The sequence below is a fragment of the Macaca mulatta genome, chromosome 8 (genome assembly GCF_049350105.2).
Source record: "Macaca mulatta isolate MMU2019108-1 chromosome 8, T2T-MMU8v2.0, whole genome shotgun sequence".
Lineage (NCBI taxonomy): Eukaryota > Metazoa > Chordata > Mammalia > Primates > Cercopithecidae > Macaca > Macaca mulatta.
In genome coordinates, this window is record NC_133413.1 from 77,889,712 (window position 1) to 77,915,781 (window position 26,070).

The 26,070-nt window shown below is 41.3% G+C and overlaps 1 protein-coding gene across 7 annotated transcripts in view; it reads right to left on the reverse strand.

Moving 5' to 3' along the window:
• Positions 1 to 1,234: 1,234 nt before the first annotated feature.
• ARFGEF1 (ADP ribosylation factor guanine nucleotide exchange factor 1) overlaps positions 1,235 to 26,070 on the reverse strand; it is a 146,561-nt gene continuing 121,725 nt past the window's right edge. For 3 of the 7 annotated variants that reach the window (XM_015145404.3, XM_077942523.1, XM_077942519.1), the window contains 9 exons: positions 23,870 to 23,999; positions 22,134 to 22,269; positions 21,913 to 22,051; positions 20,731 to 20,803; positions 15,624 to 15,756; positions 8,219 to 8,358; positions 6,640 to 6,808; positions 5,013 to 5,151; positions 3,512 to 4,061 (listed from right to left, as the gene is read on the reverse strand). In XM_015145404.3, the coding sequence (XP_015000890.1) occupies positions 3,653 to 4,061; positions 5,013 to 5,151; positions 6,640 to 6,808; positions 8,219 to 8,358; positions 15,624 to 15,756; positions 20,731 to 20,803; positions 21,913 to 22,051; positions 22,134 to 22,269; positions 23,870 to 23,999 (1,468 nt within the window). In that variant the 3' untranslated portion in view covers positions 3,512 to 3,652. Of the gene's footprint in view, positions 2,664 to 3,511; positions 4,062 to 5,012; positions 5,152 to 6,639; positions 6,809 to 8,218; positions 8,359 to 15,623; positions 15,757 to 20,730; positions 20,804 to 21,912; positions 22,052 to 22,133; positions 22,270 to 23,869; positions 24,000 to 26,070 lie in introns of those variants that run through there. The other 4 variants (XM_077942521.1, XM_015145405.3, XM_077942520.1 and 1 more) reach the window with 3 other exon arrangements.

A 26,070-nucleotide genomic window follows, 5' to 3' on the forward strand; every position in this document is an offset into this window, starting at 1 on the left:
ATACTTTTTTTTAAAAAAAAAAGGAGTCATTCAAATTATGAAATTCTGACTCAGATTAGAATCTTCACAACCATGACAGCTGAGAACATCCCCAGGCACTGCTTCTCCAATACATCCTCTGATGTAATTAATGGTAGACAATATCAGACATATTACTGATATTTTGAGTTTTGGCTAGTTGTAAATTTTATATTTGATTGATTTTCTAATTTTAGGACCATCGTTTGCTTTACTAGTAAAGATTTGTTCTATTGTCATCTGAAAGAAAGAAGAAAGCCTCTGACTCTTCTAGGGGAAGAGTCCTAATACTACACCATTAAATAATCAACTGCCAGGTTGTGTGGAACACTTACCCTCGCACAGCAAGGTCACAGTGGCTCCCAGCTCTAGCATCCAGCTGGGCTTGAACAGAGCTGTCTTAGGGGTAACAAATACGGCACACTTACAAATGCATTGTTCAGTAACTGTTCATTATCTAAGAGAGGTGTGAAAGCAAAGATGACTAAATACTTTTCCTCTTTAACACAACCATGTTAGATGATATTGACACGTTCCATTTTTGTTTAATGCCATGTACCACACAACTTCAACTGACTCCTAAAACACACAATATTGCAAACTGTGCTGAAGAGAACTTTAGCTCTTTTCAGCACTCAAGTAGTGTAGCCTGATGCTAGGTTATTAATATATAAAATATTAATATGCAAAATATCAAAAGATTTTCGGGCTGGATATGGTGGCTCACGCCTATAATCCCAGCACTTTGGGAGGCTGAGTTGGGAGGATCACTTCAGGTCCAAGAGTTTGAGACCAGTCTGGGCAATATAGTGCGATCCCGTCTCTACAAAAAAAATGTTTTTTAATTAGCCAAGTGTAGTGTTGTGTGCCTATAGTCCTCACTACTGGGGAGGGTGGAGTGTGAGAATCACGTGAGCCCCGCTTGAGGCTACAGTGAGCTGTGATCATACCACTGCGCTCCAACCTGGACAACAGAGTGAGATCCAGTCTCTAATAGATACATAAAAATTTTAAAAACTGCCTTAAAAATAAATATTCTATGGTAAGTACAGTGTGAGGGAGGATCTAATGCTGGAAGCTGGAAAGAAAATACCAGAACCAAACAATACTGAATTTATAGTTCTGGCTGAAAATGTCTTTTCCATAGTAGTTTGGCCTTAACAGAAAAGAATCAATGAAACATGGGGGTGGGTTATAGAGGTTTTGATTGCACTGATGAAATATTTCAAAAACTTTATTGACCTATAACCTGATTAGAATATGCCAGATGAGAATCAATATTGTACAGAAAGTTGTACAGAATTTTTTACATAGAAAACTTTACATCTGTACCATATACATTTTATCCGTCTGAAAAAATTTTCTACATCCACTGTTAATACGGAATGCTTGACAATCTTGTCTTTTAACCATCAGAGCACAATTCACAGTATGAATACATTTCCAGTAAATCTAACCTCCGCAAACCATGCCAGATTTGTTATTTTAATATATTCAACATTAAATTCTGTACATAAGAGTAAAATCTACATCAAGCCCCACCACCCAAAAGAAAATGACAGCAATCTGGATTCATTTTGCAGTGATTCAAGTTTTGGTCCATAAAGGATCATTCTATTTTAATGGCTCATCTTTAAAAGCCCTAAGAGAAATATGTGACAGGTAGTTACTGTCAGTAGGGATATTTTCTACCTTTTTTTCCCTGTTGTTGAAGTGTCAGCCACAACAGCTTCTGGGCATGTTAAAGCCTCAAAATCACCACCCACCAAAAAGGGCCAAACTAAAAATCCCCACAAAATAAAAAAGAAAGTTCCACCCAAATGTTTAGTGCATTTGACAAAATATTATGGGTATTTAGCAAATGAATAAGAAAATAAAGAAAGAAAACAGTGCAGGAAGAACTATATAATGTTTAAGATTTTTATATTACAGACCTGCATCTCTGTACATTTTTCACAGGATGATTACCAGTATCTCAGATAGCCTGAGTGTGCAAAAATCTTCAGAATAAGAATACCATAGTTGCTAAATATCTTTTACCATGAACAATAATTTCTTCTTCTCTCCCCACTCCCCAATTATAAACATTTTATCCTTCAAAATACAGCTCTCCTGAGTTGTACTTCTTGTAGAAGTTCAATCTTTACATCTATAGTTCTTTGGGTAAGTTTCACTTCCACACCTGCCAAAAACATGTGGGGCTTTTCCTGCCGTGGAAGACAGGGAAGGACCCGTGAGCATGAGCTGACACTGTTTAAACAGGCTTTCTGCTCAACATGAGGCCAACATAACACACAAAATCCGCCCGTACTAAAAGGGACTGGAGTGTTGAAAGTTTGAATAAGAGTTCTAAGCATCTTTACCAGTAACTCTCAGACACTGCAATCCGAAGAAATCGTTTTTCAGGTAGGAAACCTCAGCTCCAGCGTCCTTTTAAAGAGCAGAGGGATGTAAACGCCAACAAAAATATTAAGTTCCCATCATTGCTTGTTTATTCCAAGTTCCTGTTCAGGTGGTTGTGATATCTGAAAAACTACTCCGATTCGCAGAAAAAATCTTCTAAGAACAGCACGAAGTTCAGGAATCAAGTCAAATTGCATAATTTCACATAAGAGAGGGTAGTAGAATGATGCATGAGCTTTAAACTGCAGGGAAAATGAATTTCTCCGTTAGCAGTGATTGCAAACTCCAGAGCCTCAAACTGCCTAGAGTCAAACTACTCTGGGGCTCGATTACAGGAGCCAGGAAAGCAGCGTCCACAGCAGGCAGTGACTGTGGGTTGTGGAACTTAGAAAAACTCACTTCATACAAACACTACTCATTTACATATCCTTACTTTGAAAAACATTTGCCTGTATATCTTTGACAAACTTTTAGTAATTTAGCACTGTTTTTCCTGGGCAATAAGCAAAAGAAAACAACTGAGTACAAACTAGAGTTGAGTTTTTATAAGCTATGGGTTACTGAAATTTTATCTTTTGTTACATAAAAATTTTAAGTTTTGGGGAAAAATCTAAACAGTTCTTCAGGCAAAGCTACATACGTTTCACATGTACAGTTCAATTGCTATACTTCGGCTGTATCTTCACAGTAGTTCCTTCATCTCTGAACTCTAGTCTGCAGCCTCCTTTCCTACCCCTGTGCCCCTCCAGATCCAGAGAAGCAGTGAGACATGTTATGGCAAAAAAAAGTCAGCTGTGGAGTAACAGAGGCTGGGGTTTAGAACCCTTGGCCTTTCAAGTACTGGGCCACATCACTAGGCATTTTTAAACCTATTCTAGGGTCACAGCAAAGCAACCTGTTTCCTTATGTGTGAGCTGTAAGTTGCTATTTTTTTGTAAGAGTAGAATGTACATTTTTGAAAACCTTTAAATATGCACTTATATTTACAGTCATGTGTGTATTTTATCTTTATTTCTACTGGTTCAAAATTCTTATATGAGGCCCATTCACTAGGGACTCTGGGTTACCTGGAACCACTAAATATGCCAAAGGAACAGCTGCAGCCCGGAGCACAGGCCCAGGAACCAGATGTATTCTTGAGTAGCAGGCAGAGTGCAAGGTCATGAGGTAGTTGGAAAGCAGTTTTCAAAATGGGGAAAAGGGAGAGACTCCTGGGGTCACAATGGGAATTTCAATGTTGAGGGAACCCAGGAACTTGTCGAGGTATCCCAAGGGATTCTGATCCCTCACCTACTGAATCCCCTAGAGAACTGCTAATTAGTGAACAAAGCTGGGTAAGAGGGAGAAAAGCGAGGACTGAGGAAGATACAGCAAGGCCACTGGTGGTTTTGCACAAGCAGCTGTGCAGCCTGGGCACTGCTTGATTCAGCTCTGAGAGCTCTTGCACGGCGACTCTGGGACCCGGCATCCCGACGCGAATCGGGCTAGAACTGTTGGGCTGGATTCGAAGCCTCATACTTACCCTATTATCACTTATCTTTAGAACTTTAGTTAGAAACAAAAGCAGTAAGTTAGTCCAGGCTTCCCGATGACTTTCTGATGTTAGAGTGAGGAAGTAACTTAGCGCTTCACTGCAGACACTGCAAAAGAAAAGGCTTCCTTTAATGTTATTTGTATATCTACTGGTCCCCATATTCACTGAGAAAGAGCAATCATGAACATAGTAGTGAATATGAACTGTTCAATAACATGTTCGATCCTATCTGTTTACATTAGCTGGAGTGTCAACATAAACATGCTTTTCAAATTGAGAAGAAAACCAAACATGTTAAAAGAAGCCATTGTAACTTACCAGGAAACCCACATTTTCCTAATTTTCTAAGTTTCTTTCAATTCAAAGCTGCTGTGTGGCAGGTGGCACATATGAAGCTTAGTTTCAAGAGACCTGGGCTGGAATCTGAGGCGACTCCTCTCTTCACTGACCCTTGTGAGGACCTAGATCACAAGGCCCTGCGGGGCCTTAATCAACCAGTCTTGTCAATCAAATGGGATAACAGAGACTAGGTGACCCCTTAAAATTCTAAAATGTATTTAATTGGCCTCAGAACATCTATTCCTTAAGTAGATGTAATACAATGCAGATGATAGTATTCTTTCTGAATGGCATGTTTCATTCTTAGCCTGAGTTTACATGTTAGTTATCTTAAAGTAAAAGAGTAAAAAAAGTAATACTAAGAAAAACTCCAAATATTTTTTCCAAAGTAAATGCAGGCAGGCAAGTTTTCACTTTCACAAATGATTGTTCTGTAAAAATGGGACTATCTTAGGACATTAAAAAGGCCTATAAATGACATAGTTCACAGTTTTAAAACAGAAAACCTCCTTTGTCCTGCATGTTAGACATGATTTGGCCACATGTCACTAAAGCACATTCATCTCTAAGACTGAATTTAAGTTTTACAATTGCTCTGTGGAATAGGGGCATCCAGGCCCCAAAGGCTCAGCTCTCAGCATGGTCCCACCGGTGCCCCTTTCCTGCCCGGCACCACGTGGCTACCTGGTCAGAGATGGAAATCAGTCAAGAGTCTTACTTCAAAAGCCTCTGCTGGACCTCCTCCCAGGCACTAACGCGGCTCTCATCCATGTACATCCGGAATAGAATGCGCAGCCCACAGGCCAGGCTGCTGGTCTCCTGCTTTAGAAGGTTGGGCTTGGATTTGCCTTTGAATCCTGCAGAAAGGGGAAGTTTCTGGGATTAGTTTGGGAAGGCATCTTATGTAAAGGTGAAGCAGCCCATATGGAAGCACATTTTGTTTGTGCTCAGCCATCAGCATCTGCTGCTTACAAAGCGGAGCCACAGCAGCCTGATATGAAGATGATTTCCACGTCCAGGATTCCCTCCCTATTCGCGTTGGGGATATGAGATATAAAATAACTTGTGGCCTGGGAAGGTGGAGCCCTTCACATGAAACTGCACTTGAATCCCCAAAGCTGTAGAAGGGGCTCTGTGCTCTGCCTGCACGAGGGCGCTCAGATAAACAGGGGCAACCTCCAGGAGGTGAGAACTGCTCTGTCAGAGGTCTGATGGGTCCAGTGTGTGTGGACACAAGGAGGGTCTATCAGCTCAGCAGGAACAGGCCCAGTGGAATGGTGGCAACAACTTGGGTAGGAAAAAAGGGGAAAAATAAGTACAGACTACTCTTCCCAGAAGTTAGGCTGTAAAGGGAAGAAGAATGCCACAGCTGTTTTAAATAAACAAACATAAGCACCAAACCCTTTTGATACAGAGTTTGATGTTCAGTAACTATCAGCCCCCTTCTTTTTCTCTGCCTTATTCTGCTGCCCCTCATCCTCCCAGCACTGTTTGGCACCTAATAATTATATTTCTTTCTTTTTTCTTTTCTTTTTTTAAGAGATGGGGTCTCACTGTGCTGCCCAGGCTGGAGGGGAGCAGTGTGATCATGGCTCACCGCAGCCTCAAACTCCTGGGCTCAAGTGATCCTCCCACTTCAGCCTCCCGAGTAGCTGGGATTACAGGTATGCGATACCATGCCCCGCTAATTTTAATTTATTGTAGAGACAGGGTCTATGTTGGCCAGGGTGGTCTCAAACTTCTGGCCCCAAGCAATCCCCCCACCTCAACCACCCGAGTAGCCAGAACTACAGGCATGAGTCACTGCACCTGGCTCTATTTCTTAAATTAAAAAATTAACAATGCCACTTTGGTTTATAATAAAAGCTTATTTTTTGTTTAAAATGTCTAACTTGTTCTACAACAAATATAACTCACATCCCAATAAATTCACCTTCACTCTGAACTTTAGCCATTCCCAGTAAACAGAGAAGCCATTCAAATACACATGCCAGGTTTTGTGTGTGTGACTTTTACACATTTATTTCCTAATGAAAGGACAGCTTTTATCATGTCAGTTAGTATCAATAAGAAGGTCCAGGTTGGGTAAACAAGATGAAAGAACAATATAAGTCAAATAATAGACCAAGGGGGAAAAAATTCACCCAAGTAGTTATCTGGCTTACTGCAGACCAGAAAAGGGCCTGGTTGTGAGATTACCTTACTACTGTTAAGGTCAGAGTACACAAGTACACATAGTGACATGCAGATACCTACAGTAGACAGTCAATGAGTTCTGATACCTGTATGTATCTGTCCCACATCCATCAACAGTAAACATTAAATGTGAGGCGTGCATAGCTTACCTGCTTTCCACAGGGCAGTCCTCTGTTCGTTGTTGGAATTAAATGCTTTTGCAAATCTATGTGACTCTAATAAGCAGTCCAGTAGCTTAAAAAGTTGTTGTGATGTTAAAAAGCGGTACATTCCTTGGTCTTGAGTATCAACTCGAACATCAAAGTCCACCGCATCTCTCTTTGAAAAACAAACCACCCCAGCATATACACACAGTCACAATAATTTTAGTTAATTTACAACTCAGTGCTCCCCAAAGACCAGTTTCACAAGAAAGCCACAGATACTCAGCTTCATCTAACCTAACAAAGTAAGGGACGGTCCATCTTCCGTTACACATCCTCGTCCCCAAGCACCGCCTCCCATCAGTCCAGACCCTCCTGGACTCCCAACTCCCTGGCCCTGCGCTCCTCAGCCCCTCAAGTCCTCCCTTCTCAACTGCTATGGAGTCCATGCATCATGATTTTAATTATTCTCTTTCACAACCCCTCCTCTTCCTTTTAGTAACTGGCTGGCAAAACGGCCGTGTGGTCATGTGTGACTAGAGAAAGCAGACTGGTTTCTGTCTAAACTAGTGGGCTTGGTGCTGGCCCAGCCCTTGGCAGACCTTGGCCTAGGCCACGTTCCTGGCCAACCAGCTCACGTTTTCACTTCTCAAGTAGCTAAAACATTCTTCCAAATCTCACATGGTACATGACTTTTCTTCCCATCTCAGTGAGAAACCAGAAGCTGGCAAAGGTGGTCTCTCACAAGCTCCCACCCCAAATGTACCAGACTTCCTGCATCCATAACCCATCCCCCAGCCATCCCCCTGCCACCACATGGGAACTATCTGGGCTTCTGCCCCAGGTGATTCCCACTCTGTATGAAGTACTATCTCCACTCACTCAAAAACATGGCCCTAGCAATTGCCCCTCTCTTGCCTACAGTCAGTTTTTCTCTCCCTACTGGAAAGCTCTTACCAGTGAACACACTGCCATATCACCAATCTGGAGAACAAAACATAGCAAACCCCTCACACTCCAGCTATCACATTTCTCTGTGCCTTTATAGCAAAACTTCTTAACAGAGTACTGGCTGAGTCCACATTCTCTCTCTCTCTCTCTCTCCCCATTACAATTATGCTTTTGTCCTCAATTTAACATTTAACACATTGTTAAGGTTCCAAAGTCCTCCAAATAGTTAGAAGGCAGTTCTCAAGAGGAGTATCACTTGACCTATCCAGAGCATTTAACAAGTGACTGATCACATGCTGCTTCTTAAAACATTTTCTTCATCTGACTTCCCGGACAACTGACACCTGCTTCCCCGTGCCTCCCCATGCCTCCTGGATTCTCGTCCTCAGTCTCTGCTAGCTGCCTCCTCTCCAGAAGCTGTAGAGGACAAGGTTCCTAGTGCTCAGTTGCTGACCCTCCTCCCTGCTCTAGCTAACCTTACTACCTTGTGATGGGATCCAGTCTCATGGTTTAAAAGGACATCTGCATGAGGAAGGCCCCACAAATTAATTCTCTAGCCTAACTCTACAGCCCAGACTGCTATAGCTAACTTCCTACTTACACAAAAAAAGCAGCTGTCCTCCTATCTCCTTACCTGCGCTGCAGCTAAGTTTTCCGCATCTTCTTTCTTACTTGTGGCTGGGAAGAAGACAATGTTGTCGATAGTCTGGATGAGTTCCAGCTGCACAACACATTTAATCAACAGGGCAGCAAACAATTTTTGTTCTGGAAATTCTGTGAGGAAACCCCCCCCAATGCACATGCAAACAAAAAATTATTTTGAATTCTTTGTAATTTCCATGACATTACAGTGCTAAGGAAACATTAATATGTATTCACACATCACAATGAGAAGGACATACTGCTTTTGCACGTAGGCATTACTCAGTAAAAGTTTAACTGATACTTGAAAAGCCTTAGAAAAGTAACTTTTAAAATAAAAGTGCCCTACATAATTTAGAACAAGCTTGTCCAACCCGCAGCCTGTATGTGGCCCAGGACAGCTTTGAATGCAGCCCAACACAAATTCATAAACTTTCTTAAAACATTATGAGATTTTTTTTTCTTAGCTCACTACTATTTTTCTTTCTTTTTTTTTTTTTTTTTTTTGAGACGGAGTCTCGCTCTGTCACCCAGGCTGGAGTGCAGTGGCCGGATCTCAACTCACTGCAAGCTCCGCCTCCCGGGTTCACGCCATTCTCCTGCCTCAGCCTCCCGAGTAGCTGGGACTATAGGCGCCCGCCACCTCGCCCGGCTAGTTTTTTGTATTTTTTAGTAGAGACGGGGTTTCACCGTGTTAGCCAGGATGGTCTCCATCTCCTGACCTCGTGATCCGCCCGTCTCGGTCTCCCAAAGTGCTGGGATTACAGGCGTGAGCCACCGCGCCCGGCCTATTTTTCATAGTAGAAAGAAACAAGGATTGTAAGTGGCCCAGCATTGGAGCCATTGCCCCAGGACTGCCTAGTAGAAAGCCCCCTTTGGGCAGTTGTCTGCCTCCTGGAAAGCTTCCTGCCAAAACTGCCCCTGAGAATCTGGGATGGAGGTGTGGCCGTGTGGTCTGGGTCCCCTGGGGCCATACATGTTAGTGTATTTTATGAGTGGTCCAAGTCAATTCTTCCAGTGTGGCTCAGGGAAGCCAAAACATTGAACACCCCTGATTTAGAACAGTAATATATTCAAGATGTTCCCGCTACAATTTTTTTTTTTTTTTTTTTTTTTTGAGACGGAGTCTCGCTCTGTCACCCAGGCTGGAGTGCAGTGGCGCGATCTCGGCTCACTGCAAGCTCCGCCTCCCGGGTTCACGCCATTCTCCTGCCTCAGCCTCCCGAGTAGCTGGGACTACAGGCGCCCACAACCGCGCCCGGCTAATTTTTTTTGTATTTTTAGTAGAGACGGGGTTTCACCGTGGTCTCGATCTCCTGACCTTGTGATCCGCCCGCCTCGGCCTCCCAAAGTGCTGGGATTACAGGCGTGAGCCACCGCGCCCGGCCAAATTTTTTTTAATTCAAGTTATTTTTAACGAAAATGTAACAAATAGATAAAAACCTAAAACTGAAATATCAACTGTAAACCCAAGTCTGACCTTAGAAAACAGGGAATAAAGGGGCTGGGCACGGTGGCTCACGCCTGTAATCCCAGCACTCTGGGAAGCCAAGGCAGAGCTGTATCACCTGAGGTCAGGAGTTCAAGACCAGCCTGGCCAACATGATGAAACCCCATCTCTACAAAGCTACAAAAAAATTTGCCAGGCATGATTGTGCGCACTCGTAATCCCAGCTACTCTGGAGGCTGAGGCAGGAGAATCGCTGGAACCCGGGAGGCGGAGGCTGCAGTGAATCAAGATCACACCAGCGCACTCCAGCCTGGGCAAGAGAGAGAGAGAGAGACTCTGTCTCAAAAATAAATTAATTAATTGAAATTTAAAAAAAAGAAAATAGGTTACATGAAAACTTGTAGACATAAGAAAATAACAGAACAGACCAATGTGAGACAGGAAGTGAGGGCAGCCAAGACTCCGGATTAACCTATGCAATACTGTGGTTTGGCCACAGCACATGTTTTATTTGGATCCAGATTTGTAGCTGTGACTGAAATTACCTCTTATTTTCAAAGACATCCATCAGCAAAGAAGTCTATAAAAAAAATTAAGCTGGGGCCAGGTGCAATGGCTCATGCCTGTAATCCCAGCACTTTGGGAGGCCAAGGCGGGTGGACTGCCTGAGGTCAGAAGTTCGAGACCAGGTTGGCCAACATGGTGAAACCCCATCTCTACTAAAAATACGAAAATTAGCCAGGCGTGGTGGCGTGCGCCTGTAATCCCAGCTACTCGGGAGGCTGAGGAAGAACTGCTTGAACCCAGGAGGCAGAGGTTGCAGTGAGCCGAGATCACACCACTGCACTCCAGCCTGGGCGACAGAGCCAGATTTCGTCTTTTTAAAAAAAAAAAAAAAAAAGTTAAGCTGAACACATTACTTCAAAAGTAACCAAACTGCAAAGTAACAAAAGTGCCACCCACGTTCCCCTCATCAGCTACACACAACTGCATCCCTCTATCCTGAACACATTTGTTCAACAGGGCGCTTCTGATAGTTCGCTGGCCCATGTGGACACACTCATGGGAGTGCTCCCCTTGTCTGACCACGCCAGCTAAGTAGCTAATCCAATGCAGCAGCACAAGGTTAGAAAAGAGGACCCAACTCCCGAGATGCTGCTGCCACACCGCCCAGGGGACCCAGACCACACGGCCACACCTCCATCCCAGATTCTCAGGGGCAGCTTTGGCAGGAAGCTTTTCCAAGGAGGCAGACAACTGCCCAAAGGGAGCTTTCTACTAGGCAGTCCTGGGGCAATGGCTCCAATGCTGGGCGACTTACAATCCTTGTTTCTTTCTAGTATGAAAAACATTTTTACTACAAATTCCCTTTTCTGGCACTAATGTGTGGAAGACAAATTCATGTTTTAGGGATTTTGAGGGGTAGAAAAATAACTTACTTAAATTTATTCTTATTGAGATCATTAATGAAGGTTCCTTTCCAGATACTGTTCATAAATGCTGTTCTATTTAACGTTTAGTTCTTAGTACTAGATCACAAATTAAAAGAGCAAAACAAAGAAACCTGTAAGTCCTATGGTTATCTCTTCCTCTTAAATCTTGTCTTCTTAGTCCTTTATTACAGTGACAGCGGCATGGGCAGTCATCCATTCACTCTCTCATTCAAGTGAGAAAACATCTCAGTCCCAGGGGGCAAGAGACTCCTAGCAGGACCTGGACTCCAGAAGGGACTTAGTGGTAGATGGAGGTCTTAGGAGACCTATTTTCATCAGCTCCAACGTGAGCTGCTCAGGGGTATTAAGAGCTTCCAGCAGGGACCCAAACAGTTCTAGTGACCCCAAGAATTTGGCAGATGAGGCTGTACTCTGAACAGCAATGCCAAGCCTCTTCACAGTTTCTCGTGCCCTTTGAGACCTGGACAAGGATCCTAACTATAGTCTCACTAGCAAGGACCAGGAGCACATTTGATGACAGTATCTATTTGGACAAATTTTAGTCCTGACAAGGCCTGACACTGCCAGGGTTGTATTAGTCAACCATTTCATTGTCCACACAACAGAGAGCAAAGCTAAGCAGATTTTAACTATGTGGGACTGCAGGTACTGAATCAACTCGACAGAGCAGTGGTGCAGAAAGAATGAGGCTGGTCTGTGCTGTGATTCTTTTCACTGAGTTGGAGAGTCAGATGCAGGGGCCTCCTCATCAAACAGGAGAACCACAACCTATCCACCAAGGAAAAGGGCTCATGGGAGCAGGGTGGCCGCTTGTTCTTCCTCCAGCTCTAACTGTTCTGAGTCAACAGTTACAGGATGAACCTTGCCTAAAAGTCTTCCAGGGGGGTGAGAGTGGAATGTCTGGCCTAAGGATGCAGTCTGACCCCACAGCTCACAGTGGCAGGAAAGCAGAACCCTTGCCCCAGGAAAAAGGATAGTCCCAGAGTAGCCAAGTGCACACTTTCCACTATGTGAAGACCAAGTCCTGCCCTCACAAAGTTAAGTGTGTTTAAATTCAGTCTTGAGGCTGAGAGCGAGAAAAGCCACTTACTATTCTTTCCTCTTGGCCTTTCTTGGTGCAGACTGAAGCTGCAAAGGACTCCTACATGAACAATTCTGTTCTTTGGGGAACAGGAATGAAAAATGAAACTGGGCCACTCACTACCACCTGTTTACCCTTTAAGAAATTAGCAAAATACAGTGACTGAAGATAGAAGCTCCTTTCAAGTAGGATATGATAATAAAGCCTGTCTTCTCTCAAGAACTGTAAGCACCTAGGATTAAAAAATTCCCTGAATAAAATTAAATCAAAATGGATCAACGACCTAAATCAAAGAGCTAAAAGAATAAAACTTCATAGGCCAGGCACAGTGGCTCACGCCTCTAATCCCAGCACTTTGGGAGGCTGGGCAGGTGGATCACTTGAGGTCCAGAGTTCGAGACCAGCCTGGCCAACATGGCAAAACCCCATCTCTACTAAAAATCCAAAAATTAGCCAGGTGTGGTGGCCCGTGCCTGTAATCCCAGCCACTCAGGAGGCTGAGGCAGGAGAATCGCTTGAATCCAGGAGGTGGAAGTTGCAGTGAGCCCAGATCGCACCACTGTACTCCAGCCTGAGTGACAGAGTGAGACTCCGTCTCAAAAAAAAAAAAAAAAAAAACTTCATAGAAGACAACATTGGCGGGAAATGCTGATGACCTTGGATTTTGACAATGATACCAAAGGCATAACTAACAAAAGAAAACAAAAATTGGACTTCATCAAAATTTAAAAACAGGCAAAGGACATGAATACAAATTTCTCCAAATAAGATATACAAATGGCCAACAAGCATATGAAAAGATGCTTAACATCACTAATCATTACGGAAATGCCAGTCAAAACCACAATGAGGTACAACTGCTCACCCACTAGAATGGTTATCATTTAACAACAACAAAAAAGGCATTGGCAAAGATGTGGAAAACCTGGAATTGCTAGAGGGAATGTAAAATGGTGCAGCCACTGGCTATAGAAAATTACTTGGTGTTTCCTCAAGAAGTTAAACATAGAATTACCCTACAAGCTAGCAATTCCACTCCTAGGCAGATAACGCAAAAGAACTGAAAACAGGTATTCAAATGATATTTGTACACAACAGTTTGCAGCAGCACTATTCATGACAACTGCAGGTGAAACAAATACAAACATCCATAATCAGACAAATGGATAAACAAAATGTAGTCTATACATTCGGTGGACTATTACTTAGTAATAAAAAGGAATGAATTATTGATTCATGCTACAACATGATGAGTCTTGAAAACATTGTGAGAGAAGACAGACACAAAAGGTTATATTTTGTATGATTCCATTTTTTATATGAAATATGCAGAATAGGCAATTCACAAACACAGGTAATTAGTGGCTGCCAGGGGCTGGGGAAGGGGAGAAGAGGGAGTGGTTGTGTAACAGTTATGGGGCGGGGGGGCTCCCTTTAGGAGTGATGAAAATGCTTTGGATCTAGATAGAGGTGGTGGCTGTGAATGTACTTAATACCACTGAATTATTCACTTGTATATTGTTATTTGTTATGTAAATTTCACCTCAGGTTTTAAAAAGTTCTCAAAGCTGTCCTGTTCTCCTCTAAGGAGGCTGTGGTCTTTTCTAGGTGTTATAATTTTCCTTCAGCAAATGAAACCGAATCAATCCAGTAAAAAAGTAAAGGGTTCCTCTTTTTTGTGAAAAGGTGAGGGGAGGAATACAGGTGACCTGGGGATCCCTGTATGGAGACAGGGGTGTGGGCAGCAGTGAGGGAAATTGGCACAGGCCGACTAAGGTTAGGGAGCATTGTGGAGAAAAGGGTTGCTCCTTAAAAAGTAGGGTGCTCCTGCCGGGAACGGTGGCTCATGCCTGTAATCCCAGCACTTTGGGAGGCCAAGGCAGGTGGATCACGAGGTCAGGAGATCGAGACCATCCTGGCTAACATGGTGAAACCCTGTCTCTACCAAAAAATAAAAAACAAATTAGTCGGGCGTGGTGGCGGGCACCTGTAGTTCCAGCTACTCGGGAGGCTGAGGTAGGAGAATGGCATGAACCCGGGAGGTGGAGCTTGCGGTGAGCCGAGATTGCACCACTACACTCCAGCCTGGGCGACAGAGTGAGACTCTGTCTCAAAACAACAACAACAACAAAAAAAGTAGGGTGCTACTGGCCAGATGCTGTGGCACAAGCCTGTAATCCCAGCATGTTGGGAAGCTGAGGCAGGCAGATGGCCTGAGCTCAGGAGTTCAAGACCAGCCTGGGCAACATGGCAAAACCTTGTCCCTACAAAAAAATATAAAAAATAAGCTGGGCATGATGAGGCGTGCCTGTAGTCCCAGTTACTCAAGAGGCTCGCTCGAGCCTAGGAGGTTGAGGTTGCAGTGAACTGAGATCACACTCCAGTGTGGGTGACAGAGTAAGACTCTGTCTGGAAAAACAACAACAACAACAACGAAAACAAGTTGGGTGCTCCTGCTTAGAAAGCAACAGTCCCTCACTACTTCCCCTTGCAGATGGGTAGAGGAAGGCATGTTAGGCCCTACTTCTACAGACAGAACATAAGGTTGGTTGGCATGCAGAAGGGGGTGGAGAGAGAAGACTCAGGTGCTCGTTGGTGGAAAAAGCGGACATTTCAGGTATCAGCAGAGTTCTTGACCTTCTGCCAGAGGGCATCCATCTATCAGAGGATGTCCAAATTAGGGTAAGCACAGTAAAGAAGTGATGACACGGCCAGGCGTGGTGGCTCACGCCTGTAATCCCAGCACTTTGGGAGGCTGAGGCGGGTGGATCACGAGGTCAGGAGTTCGAGACCAGCCTTGCCAACATGGTGAAACCCCGTCTCTACTAAATCTACAAAAATTAGCTGGGGGTGATGGCCGGCACCTGTAATCCCAGCTACTCAGGAGGCTGAGGCAGGAGAATTGTTTGAACCTGGGAGGCAGAGGTTGCAGTGAGCACCACTGCACTCCAGCTTAGGCGACAGGGTGAGACTCCGTTTCAAAAAAAAAAAAAAAAAGTGGTCAGGCACGGTGGCTTACATCTGTAATCCCAGCACTTTGGGAGGCCGAGGTGGGCAGATCACAAGGTCAGGAGTTCAAGACCAGCCTGGCCAATATGGTGAAACCCCGTCTCTACTAAAAATACAAAAATTAGCCGGGCGTGGTGGTGCGTGCCTTGGTCCCAGCTACTCAGAGGAGGCTGAGGCAGAAGAATCACTTAAACCTGGGAGGCGGAGCTTGCAGTGAGCTGTGATGGCGCCACTGCACTCCAGACTGGGCGACAGAGTGAGACTCTGTCTCACAAATAAATACATAAAAAAAAAGAAGTAATGACACAATTATAGTATATGTTTGTTAATGATAAAAAACCAAAAATGTTAACCCTTTCCTACATAAAACACAAATTTATTTTTATTTAGAGAAATAACTCACTTGCTGTAGATTTAATTTTGCTGACTTCTTCATTAACAGCAGAGGCAGAAACCAGTGGTGCTTGCGGTCTGTTATCCACAGACCTTGGTTGAACAGAATCATGAATATCTACAGACTTCTGTGATATTGTATCCTAATAAATAAAAAAAATCATTATAAGTATGGTTAATAAAGTTTATGTGTGAAAATATTTTCTAAAATGCTATTTTAAAAACTTATGTCCCTATGAAAATGATTACATTACAGTTACAACACAATGAGAAAATTATTTAAAATTACCTGTACATACAGAAAAGTTGACTTTCTGACCCTCATTGGGCTCAGGTCTTAAACCATCCAACAGCAACAGATATAAATACAAAACTTCAAAGTGTAGAGAAACTGGTCAGCAACACCCACAAGTGTTCATAAAATCTAAACAGACACTTTTTGCAGGGGTAAATTTAGAAAAGGATCTTCTGTCACCCATGGACCCAGGGACTGGAAAGGTCAATGTGAAGGTGACTATCTAGGAGCGTCGTACCATGAAGAGAAACTGGACCCTGGAGTCCAACAGACCTACACAAGAATCAGGCTCCAGTAATATTTATTTACTTTTCTGAGATAGGAGTTTCGCTCCTGTTGCCCAGGCTGGAGTGCAATGACGCAATCTCGAATCGCCGCGACCTCTACCTCCTGGGTTCAAGCGATTCTCCTGCCTCAACCTCCCCAGTAGCTGGGATTATAGGTATGCGCCACCATGCCCAGCTACTTTTTGTATTTTTAGTAGAGAGGGGGTTTCACCATGTTGGTCATGCTGGTCTCCAACTCCCAACCTCAGGCGATCTGCCCGCCTCGGCCTCCCAAAGTGTTGGGATTACAGGCGTGAGCCACCACGCCCAGCCACAGGTTCCAGTATTATTAAGAGTGTAACCTTGGAAAAATGATTAATTTCCTGAGGTGAGGTTTTCTGATCTAAAAAGAAATGACATACTTTCCTTGCAGGTTGTTAAGAACTAGAGATAATAAATCCAAAACACTAGCAGCACAGTGTTGGGCAATAAATGGCAGCTGACCCTACCACTCCTCAAGCTTTCTTTCATTATAAAGGTACAGCATACTCAAGAGATGAGAGAACCTGGTTTCAGGAGGAGTGCTTAGCTCTTGTTGTTCTGACATAACAGTCCCAGCCTGCAGCAACCTTACCTGCTGTGTGAAAGGAAGATGGGCCTGTGTTACCAGAAATAGTAATAATCAGAACAATACGTTAGCTTGGACTTCTGTATTTTAAGGAAGAAATGACTCAGTTCTCAGAATTAAAAATGTATTATCTTACTGAAGATAAATGAAAGCACTAGTTTTTAAATATTTTTGGTCACTGGCCCTCTTGAACAGTCTGATGATTTCTAAAATGTTCTCTCCAGAAAACTAAACCTGCACAAAAACTAGGTCACAAAATTAGGGATTTAAAAACCTTGCTCTGTTTTAGAGGAATTTTTGGATGTTAGGTATATTGTTTTCTCAATTTTTCTCACTAACCAATGTAAATGAGGAGAATTTTTGGGACGTCCTAAGTAATAACCGGGTCTGTGCTGAACGGACGTCAGCACAACAGAGTCATGGAGCAACACGGGCCCAGTATAGACGTCACAGTTCTCAAGGGCAATTCAGAATGGTACTTTTCTGTGAAATCTGTTTTAACTGTTGACAATTTTGTTAAGAAAGTTAAAACTTGTGAGGAACAAATCTGGTCAGTGGGCATTAGTTTGTTACTTTACAGCCTCCTGGCTTTAAAATTCAAAGGTATTATTGGGAGAACAGTACAAATTTGAAAAGACCTGTAGATTATTGTTTCAAGGATAATTTTTTGATTGTCAGGGATAAGTAGGCATTATATTTACAAATTACTTTCAGAAAATTGTGTGTGTGTGGAGGCGGAAAATTTTCAGAAAATTGTGTGTGTGTGGGAGGCGGGGTAGCAAGATAAAAAGAGGGAGGAAAGCAGGAGTTGGTAAAAACAAATGTAAAATAACATTTGGAGAAACTTGGTGTAATGATTACTTTTGTGTCAATTTGGCTAGGACACAATACCAATATCCTATGTACTTAAGCCAGATACTTAAGTCAAATGAGTAACAATTAATTCAATTAAACACTATTCCAGGTGTTGAGCTGAAGGTATCTTATAGATGTGGTTAACATCTATAGTCAGTTCACTTTAAGGATATTATCTTCAATAATCTAGATGGTCCTTATCCAATAAGTTGAAGGCCTTCAAAACTGAGCAAAATAGGTTTTCCTGGGGAAGAAATTCCGCCTGTGAACTGCAGCTTCAGCACCTGCCCAAGGCTTTCCAGCCTGCCTGCCTGTCCTACAAAATTTCAAACCTGCCAGCCTCCACAATCACATAAGCCAGTTCCTTAAATCTATCTATATATATCTCTACTGTTGGTTTTGTTTCTCTGGCCCTGATAAAGATTTTGATACTATGAAATGGAATGTGGCTGTAACAAACACCTAAAAATGTGGAAGTGGCTTTGGAACTGGGGAATGGTAGAAGCTGGAAGAGTTCTGAGACACATGATAGAAAACACCTAGATTGCCCTGAAGAGACTGTTGGTAGAAATATGGATGTCAAATGTGGTTCTGGTGAGGACCCACAAGGGAGTGCAATGTGTGAGAGAAAGCTTCTACCATCTTAGAGAAGACATGTATGGCCATCAAACAGATTATTGGTACAAATAAGAATGTTAAAAGGTGCTTCTGGTGAGGTCTTAGAAGGAAATCAAGCACATGGGATTAGATACTAATAGAAAGGTGATCCTTGTTGTAAAGTGGCAGAAAGCCTGGCTGAATTGTTGGGTGGAAAGCAGAATTCTAAGTGATGACATGTAGTGGAGAGTTCCAAGCAAAGTGTTGAAGGCGTGGCCTGGTTTGTCCTTGCTGTTTATAGTACAATGCAAGAATAAGATATATTGATGAAAGAACTGTTAAGCAAAAAGAAACTGCCACTTGATGATTTGAGAGGATCTTGGCCTATCCACATGGAAAAGGATGTTACAATTAGGAAATGAATTGTTAGGAAAGCATGCTTTGGAGAGAAGGCCAAGGCTATAATAGCTGGACGACTTTTTGCCAGAGATTAGGTATATATCTAGTGGATCCAATCAACCATCTCAGCAGAAGCCAGGAACATAACAGGACTATCCAGAAAGATGTATGGATCACCCTCTTGTTTAATGGCATGGTTTCTCTTAACGCATACAGAAGACCCACAAGGATTTTGAGAATGATATACCAGCAGACATATGGCCAGCCTAGAATGAAAGGGACAGAAACAATAAAAGGAAGGGAGGCTGACTTCTAGGATTCTACAGGCAGAAAATGGGTCAACAGAGCTGCAAACGTGCTAACCTTTAAGAAAAAGTACAACCACCGATAGTGTAGGGCTCAGGCCCAAAGAAGTAAGCCATGGCCCCAGAAGGCAGAATATTAAGCCACACAGCATTATTCTCAGGCTTTAAAACTCAACAGAATTGTCCCTGCTAAGTTTCAACCTTGCTTAGGACTGGTGATCCTTTGTTCCTTCCAATTTCTCCTTTTTGCAATGAGAATGTCTATCTTATGCTTGTCCCACTACTGTATTTTAAAAGTTACTTTACCTATTTTCTAGGTTCACAGGTCCACAGATGGAGATGAATTCTGCCCCAGAATAGATCATACTCAAGAGTGTCATCCATCCTTAATGTAGATGTCTGAGATGATCAGATTAGGGACTTCCGATGGTATTTATATGGGATTTTGGACACAGTATTGATGCTGTAATGAGTTTAGACTTTTGGGGACCTTAGAATGGGGTGACCATCTTTTGCCGATGGGATGGACATGAATTTTTAGGTGTCAGTGGGTAGACCACAGTAGGATGAATATTGGCCCCTAAAAGGTATGTCTAAGTTCTGACCCCTGATACCTGCAAATGTTACCTTACTTGGAAATAAGGTCTTTTCAGATGTAATTAAGGATCTTGAGATGAGATCATCCTGGATTTCAGGTAAACCCTAAATCCAATGACTAACGTCTTCATAAAACAAAAAGGAGAGGTAGAGATTTAATTCACACACAGTGAAGAAGACTATGGATAGATGGTGGCAAAGATTGGAGTGATATGTGAACAAGCCAAATAATGCCAAAGGTTGTCAACAGCCACCAGAAGCTGGAAGAAGCTAGTAAGGATTTTCCTTTAGAGCCTTTGGAGGGAATGTGGCCCTGCTAACTCCTTGATTTAGGACCTGTGGTCTTTAGAACCATGAGACAGTAGGTTTCTATAGTTTTAAGCCACCAAGTTTGTGGTAATTTTTTATGGTAGACCTAGGAAACCAATACACTGGGTGAAGTGAATATTAGAATTCTTTGTACTGTTTTGTGTTACTTTTCTATAAGGTGAAATTATATAAAAATAAAAAGTTTAAATACTATCCAACAATATCTTCAGCTTTGCATGGAGATAGCTATGTAATATGGTATCTTTCTCTCGCAACCCTTAAAAAATCATTTTACTCGATGTCCTATATTTAAAAATAATTTAAAATACTCCCTTCATGGCACTTAACAGAGACACATATTAATTGTCTGTGAAACTGACCACAGAACTAACTTCACAATTCTGGACAGCAAATTTATACCATCTTCTTAAAAGAGACGAATGCATCGCAATGATATGAATGTTTGTGTTCCCTCCTAAATTCATAATGAAACTGAATCCCCAATGCAACAGTATCAAGAGGTAGAGATTTTAGGAGGGGAGTAGGCCATGAGAATTAGTGCCTTAAAAAAGGGCTGGAGGGAACTATCTAGGCCCCTTTCTGTCCCTCCTTCTTCTACCATGTGAGAATGCAGCAACGAGGTGCCATCTTGGAAGCAGAGAGCAGCTCTCACCAGACACCTGATCGTACAATTCCCAACCTTCGTAATTGTGAAAAAATAAATTTCTATTTATAAGTAATCTAGTTTCAGATATTTTTTTAATAGTAGGAATGGATTGAGACACTTACATGTAAGACTCTGACCCATAATAAAATTACTCATCACAAATAACTAATTTCAATATACTTTACTGATTAAAACTTACCAATGGCTTTTCACTTACAGGAGATGGAGGTGGGGGGGCAGTTTCTCCAGAAGTGGGCCGCCAGGTCAAGAGCCTTTAAGATACCAAAACCACATCAATCACTAGAGGGCTGTGCCACATGCCACATCCAGCATATTTTGAAATGGGCCCAAGAAAGTAACAAGAACATACCAACTACACAGTCCATCTTTGACTACTGCTAAGAGCAATTTCCTAAAAAACATCTAGTAAAAAGTTTAAACATGTACTTTTAGAAAAAAATTAAGTGGCATTTAATATAATTAAAAGGGTAACATAGTAACCAGTTTTACATTAAAAAAAAACACTTTCTGATAAGTTTTAAAAATTTTAAACCTCCTTTCCCTAAGTATTAATATCAAATATTTTCCAAAGTAAGAGACTTCTCAAAAAAAAAATTCATAAAACTGGCCAGGTGTGGTGGCTCACGCCTGTAATCCCAGCACTCTGGGAGGCCGAGGTGGGTGGATCACCTGAAGTTGGGAGTTCGAGACTACCTGACCAACGTGGAGAAACCCCATCTCTACTAAAAATACAAAATTAGCCGGGCATGGTGGTGTATGCCTGTAATCCCAGCTACCTGGGGAGACTGAGGCAGGAGAATCGCTTGAACCCAAAGGCGGAGGTGTGGTAAGCTGAGATCACGCCATTGCACCCCAGTCTGGGAAACAAGAATGAAACTCCATCTCAAAAAAAAAAAAAAAAAACCCTGCCTCACTATAATTCCATTTCACACTCATCCCTTAGAGAAAAATGACAAGCTGTTATAAAATATGAAATATGTGTAAATACATTTTCCTTAGATTATTAAAAGATCAGTAACAGAAACAGGCTGAGATTTTTTTTTTCCCAATTCAAAACCACTGCTTGGTTTGATCTGAATAAATAAAATCTTATAAAAGTCAGCGGAATCACTTCACTATGTCCCAAATTTTGGATAACCAGACTAAAGGTTTTGGTTTACAAATAGTTTAATTCATGTATTTGTTATAGTTTATAGCAGTTTGGTTTGTAATAAATCTAAATCCATATAAGAGTAAGACAAGCTTAAAAGGATTTCTGTTACGAGAAATCAGTAGTTACTATCAAACTTTTAATCACTAGTCACTCTCCAACTCATTCAATATACAAATATAAATGTAAAGTTGTATAAAATCTTCTTACGCATGTGGGATTGTGGTTTTGAAGATATCCAGTGTGCAGTTGCAAGTTTTATCCCAGATTTCTAGGGTAAATTTTTCACCATTCAGAATAACAACATTCTCTAAACAGTTTGTACCAGATCGTGCTAACTGCTCATTGTCTAGGAAAGAAAAGAGCAATTCATTTATATATTACCAGGGTCACATTTAACACTTTGTGTCACATATCTGGTACAGACCTACCTTGCTGCACACACCAGTAGAGCTGAGCAAAAATATCATCCAAAAGTACATCACTGAGTACTTCTAAATACTGAGTGAATACATCACAGATTGCATAAAGTGCATGATTGCAAGTTGTTGTCATCCATTCAGCTTTCTGGGGAAAAAAGTCATTAATGAACATCATGCCATTAATCAACTACTATGATTTAAAAAGATATACATATATATATACACATATATATATATAAATGTTTTCATATTTAAAATGTAAGGCTGTCAGTGTTCCTTTTAGACCACTGAATTCCCTCTAGAACGTTACATTCACCTTAACTTAAAATCTGGTATCTATTGCTCCTCATTATCCCATAACCATCTATGCATACAATAATTTAACTATTTTTGGCACTATTTGTTTTATTAAAAAAAACCATCACCGTATCATCTTGATATTAACATTATGACTTTTCAAAGTGCATGAATAGCAACAGCCAGCCTTGCTCTAGACCATGACAGAATATGAAAGGGAAATAAGGAGGTAAGAATTTGTCCAAATGGGGTTAGCATAGGTTTAAAATAAAAATGACTTTCCTGAAGTATGGGTTATCTGAAAACACCATAAAAAAAGGGCTATACAAAATAAGTGTAATTTATTTTTTCAAACCCATAAAAAATAATCACAGAAGTCTGCATTTAACACTGCTGTATGGAACAAAAGGGGAAAATATGAAGCTCTCTTGACACGTTTCCTAAAATGTATATTGTAACTGGTTCATAGTAAAATATGTCGAAATAAATAAAATTTACTTTGTATTCCTTACTTTTTACATAAAAAAGAAGTCACTATATAATACTAAAGAAAGTTATTGGCCAGGCGCGGTGGCTCAAGCCTGTAATCCCAGCACTTTGGGAGACCGAGACGGGCGGATCACGAGGTCAGGAGATGGAGACCATCCTGGCTAACACGGTGAAACCCCGTCTCTACTAAAAAATACAAAAAACTAGCCGAGCGAGGTGGCGGGCGTCTGTGGTCCCAGCTACTCGAGAGGCTGAGGCAGGAGAATGGCGTAAACCCGGGAGGCGGAGCTTGCAGTGAGCTGAGATCTGGCCACAGCACTCCAGCCTGGGCGACAGAGCAAAACTCCGTCTCAAAAAAAAAAAAAAAAGAAAGAAAGTTACTGATGTTTTATAGTTTTGACTGTCGAAACGAGGAAAAGAAATGGAAAAGTCAGAAAAACACTAAAAACAAAACAGAACAAAAAAATCAATTCATTAATTCAGTTCTATCCCCCACATAGCATTTTTTTTTTTTGAGACGGAGTTTCGCTGGTCACCCAGGCTGCAGTGCAGTGGCACAATCTCAGCTCATGGCAACCTCCACCTCCCGGGTTCAAACGATTCTCCTGCCTCAGCCTCCCAAGTAGCTGGGACTACAGGCACCTGCCACCACACCTGGATAATTTTTGTATTTTTAGTAGAGATGGGGTTTCACCATGTTGGTGAGGCTGGTCTCAAACTCCTGACCTCAGACGATCCACACGCCTTGGCCTTCCAAAGTGCTGGGATTACAGGCGTGAGCCACTGTGCCCAGCCAGTGTTCTTATTTATAAAGACATAGTATTATATTCTCATGCCTTAAAGAAAAATTTTCTAGGAATTCTCTTCTGTACTTAATTTGAAACACTAAAATGTATTGATGATAATACTGAGGATCTTTTAACTCGACTAAGCTAAATGAAAATTGTGTATCCTCTTACCTCTGTCTGTTGTTCTGGCAATTTCATATTGTCAAAGATTCGGAAAACAATTCTAAATAAATCCTGCCACCAGTGTTTCTCATAAGTGTGGCCATATGTTTTCATTATTTCAAACATTACTGTTAAACCCCTAAAATGACAAAACACAATTAGAAAGCTATAATACAAAAAAGCATACTCCTCCTAAAATAGTTTTTATAGTTCACAAAGCTACTAAAACCAGAAAGCTTAAAACTAGTCTGAAATTAACACACGACACTGGGTTTTAAAAAAGTTAAGTTGTAAGAACAACAGGTTCCTTTAAGATATATCATTCAGGAAAAAAAAATCTCCAAAGGTCTTGGCCGTAAACTTTTTAATTGTACTTTTCCTTTACTCTTACCTCACCATTGCAGCATTTAAAAACTGTAAATGGAATTACAGATTGAAAATGATAATTGTTTGAGTGAATATTAATTTTGTGGTTCTACAGCCAAAAAAGAAAATACATATATAGCAGTCTAAGAACAAAAGTTAGATTTTGGAAAATCTTTTTCAAAGAACTATGGGGATTTTCACCCAATACTAGAAGCCTTATTCATGCAACATCCCCAAACAAAAGGATTTACAAAACAAATCCACTAAGGGGTCTTTCTGTGTTTCATTTCTTGCTATATCCCAGGCACACAGCAGTGCTCATTGCCTGGAAGGCAAACAATAAATATTTGCTAAATAAATTGCTTAGCATCACATTGAGTAGCTTTTGTGTAAGTGTTAAAACTGAAACTCAAAACTTTCTTCTTCATTCCTTCCTGTTTCTTGAAATAATACTTTTATGTAACCATTAGAAACTTTAATCTTTTCTCTATTTGTTGCTTTTTCTGGGAAAACACAGGCATCCTCCAATTTAGAAATGGCTTATGTTTCCAAAAGTTTGAGAGTAAAACAGAACAAAATTTTCTTTGAAAGGCTCTCATAAGGACTGGAATAGGGCTGAACTCATTTGCTGTTATGCTATCCCCAAACCTAGTAGATGGCTCATACATAGTAGGTTCTCAACAAGTTTTTGTTAAATGAATGTGTAAAATAACATTACAATACTTCAGACCTACAGTAAATTCACACTGGTCTATTGGATCCCTAAGATATCAAATATGTAATACTAGCAATGGTAAAGAAACCATAGTAAAGAAACTCCTGGGAAAGAAACTCTTCCACAGAGGACACCTGTCAGAGTTCCATCACTGATGCTAAACCCACAGTTCCCTCCTTGCGATGGAACAAGGCTCCCTCATCCTCCATCTGCTGAGCTCTGTATCGATGCCCTCCCACTCCAAGTAACAGGATGCTGCCTCTCATGGCTGGGAGTAAGTGGATATGGGCAATCCTGTTTTTTCCAGGGCCCAAAGTAAACACAGAGATCAATTGTTTCCAAGGATTTTTAATGTGGAAAATGTCTTTTTTTTTTTTTTTAAGCAATACTTAAATAGTTGGTGTAGGGAAAAATAATACAGTCATGTGCCACATAAGGACATTTCAGTCAACAATGAACTGCACATAAGCCAGTGGTCCCCTAAGATTATAATAGAGCTGTAAAGTTCCAATTGTCTTGTGACATTGTAGTTGTAGCTTTCATTGATCGTAGGGCAACACTTTACTCACATGTTTATGGTGATATTGGTGTAAACAAACCTACAGCACTGCCAGTCATATAATGATAAACAATTTTGTTAATGATTAATTTACTGCACCTCTCATCATTATTTGCAAGTGTACTCCTTGTACTTACACATTTTTAAAAAGTTAATTGGAAAACAGCCTCAGGCAGGTACTTCAGTAGGTATTCTGGAAGAAGTCATTGTTATCATAGGAGATGACGGCTCCTTATGTGTTACTTCCCCTGAAGTAACACATCTTCCAGTGGGGTAAGACGTGGGGATGAAAGACAGTGACACTGATGATCCTGACTCTGTATAGGCCTAGGTTAATGTGTGTGTCTATGTCTTAGTTTTTAACAAAAAAAGTCTAAAAAGTAAAAAATAAAAATAGAAATAGAAAAAAGCTTATAGAATAAAGATATAAAGAAAATATTTTTGTACAGCTGTACAATGTGTTTTAAGCTAAATGTTAATATAAGAGTCACGTTTTCTAAAATTTTAAAAATTATAAAGCAAAAAACTTACAGTAAGCTATGGTTAGTTTTTTACTGGAGAAAAACATCT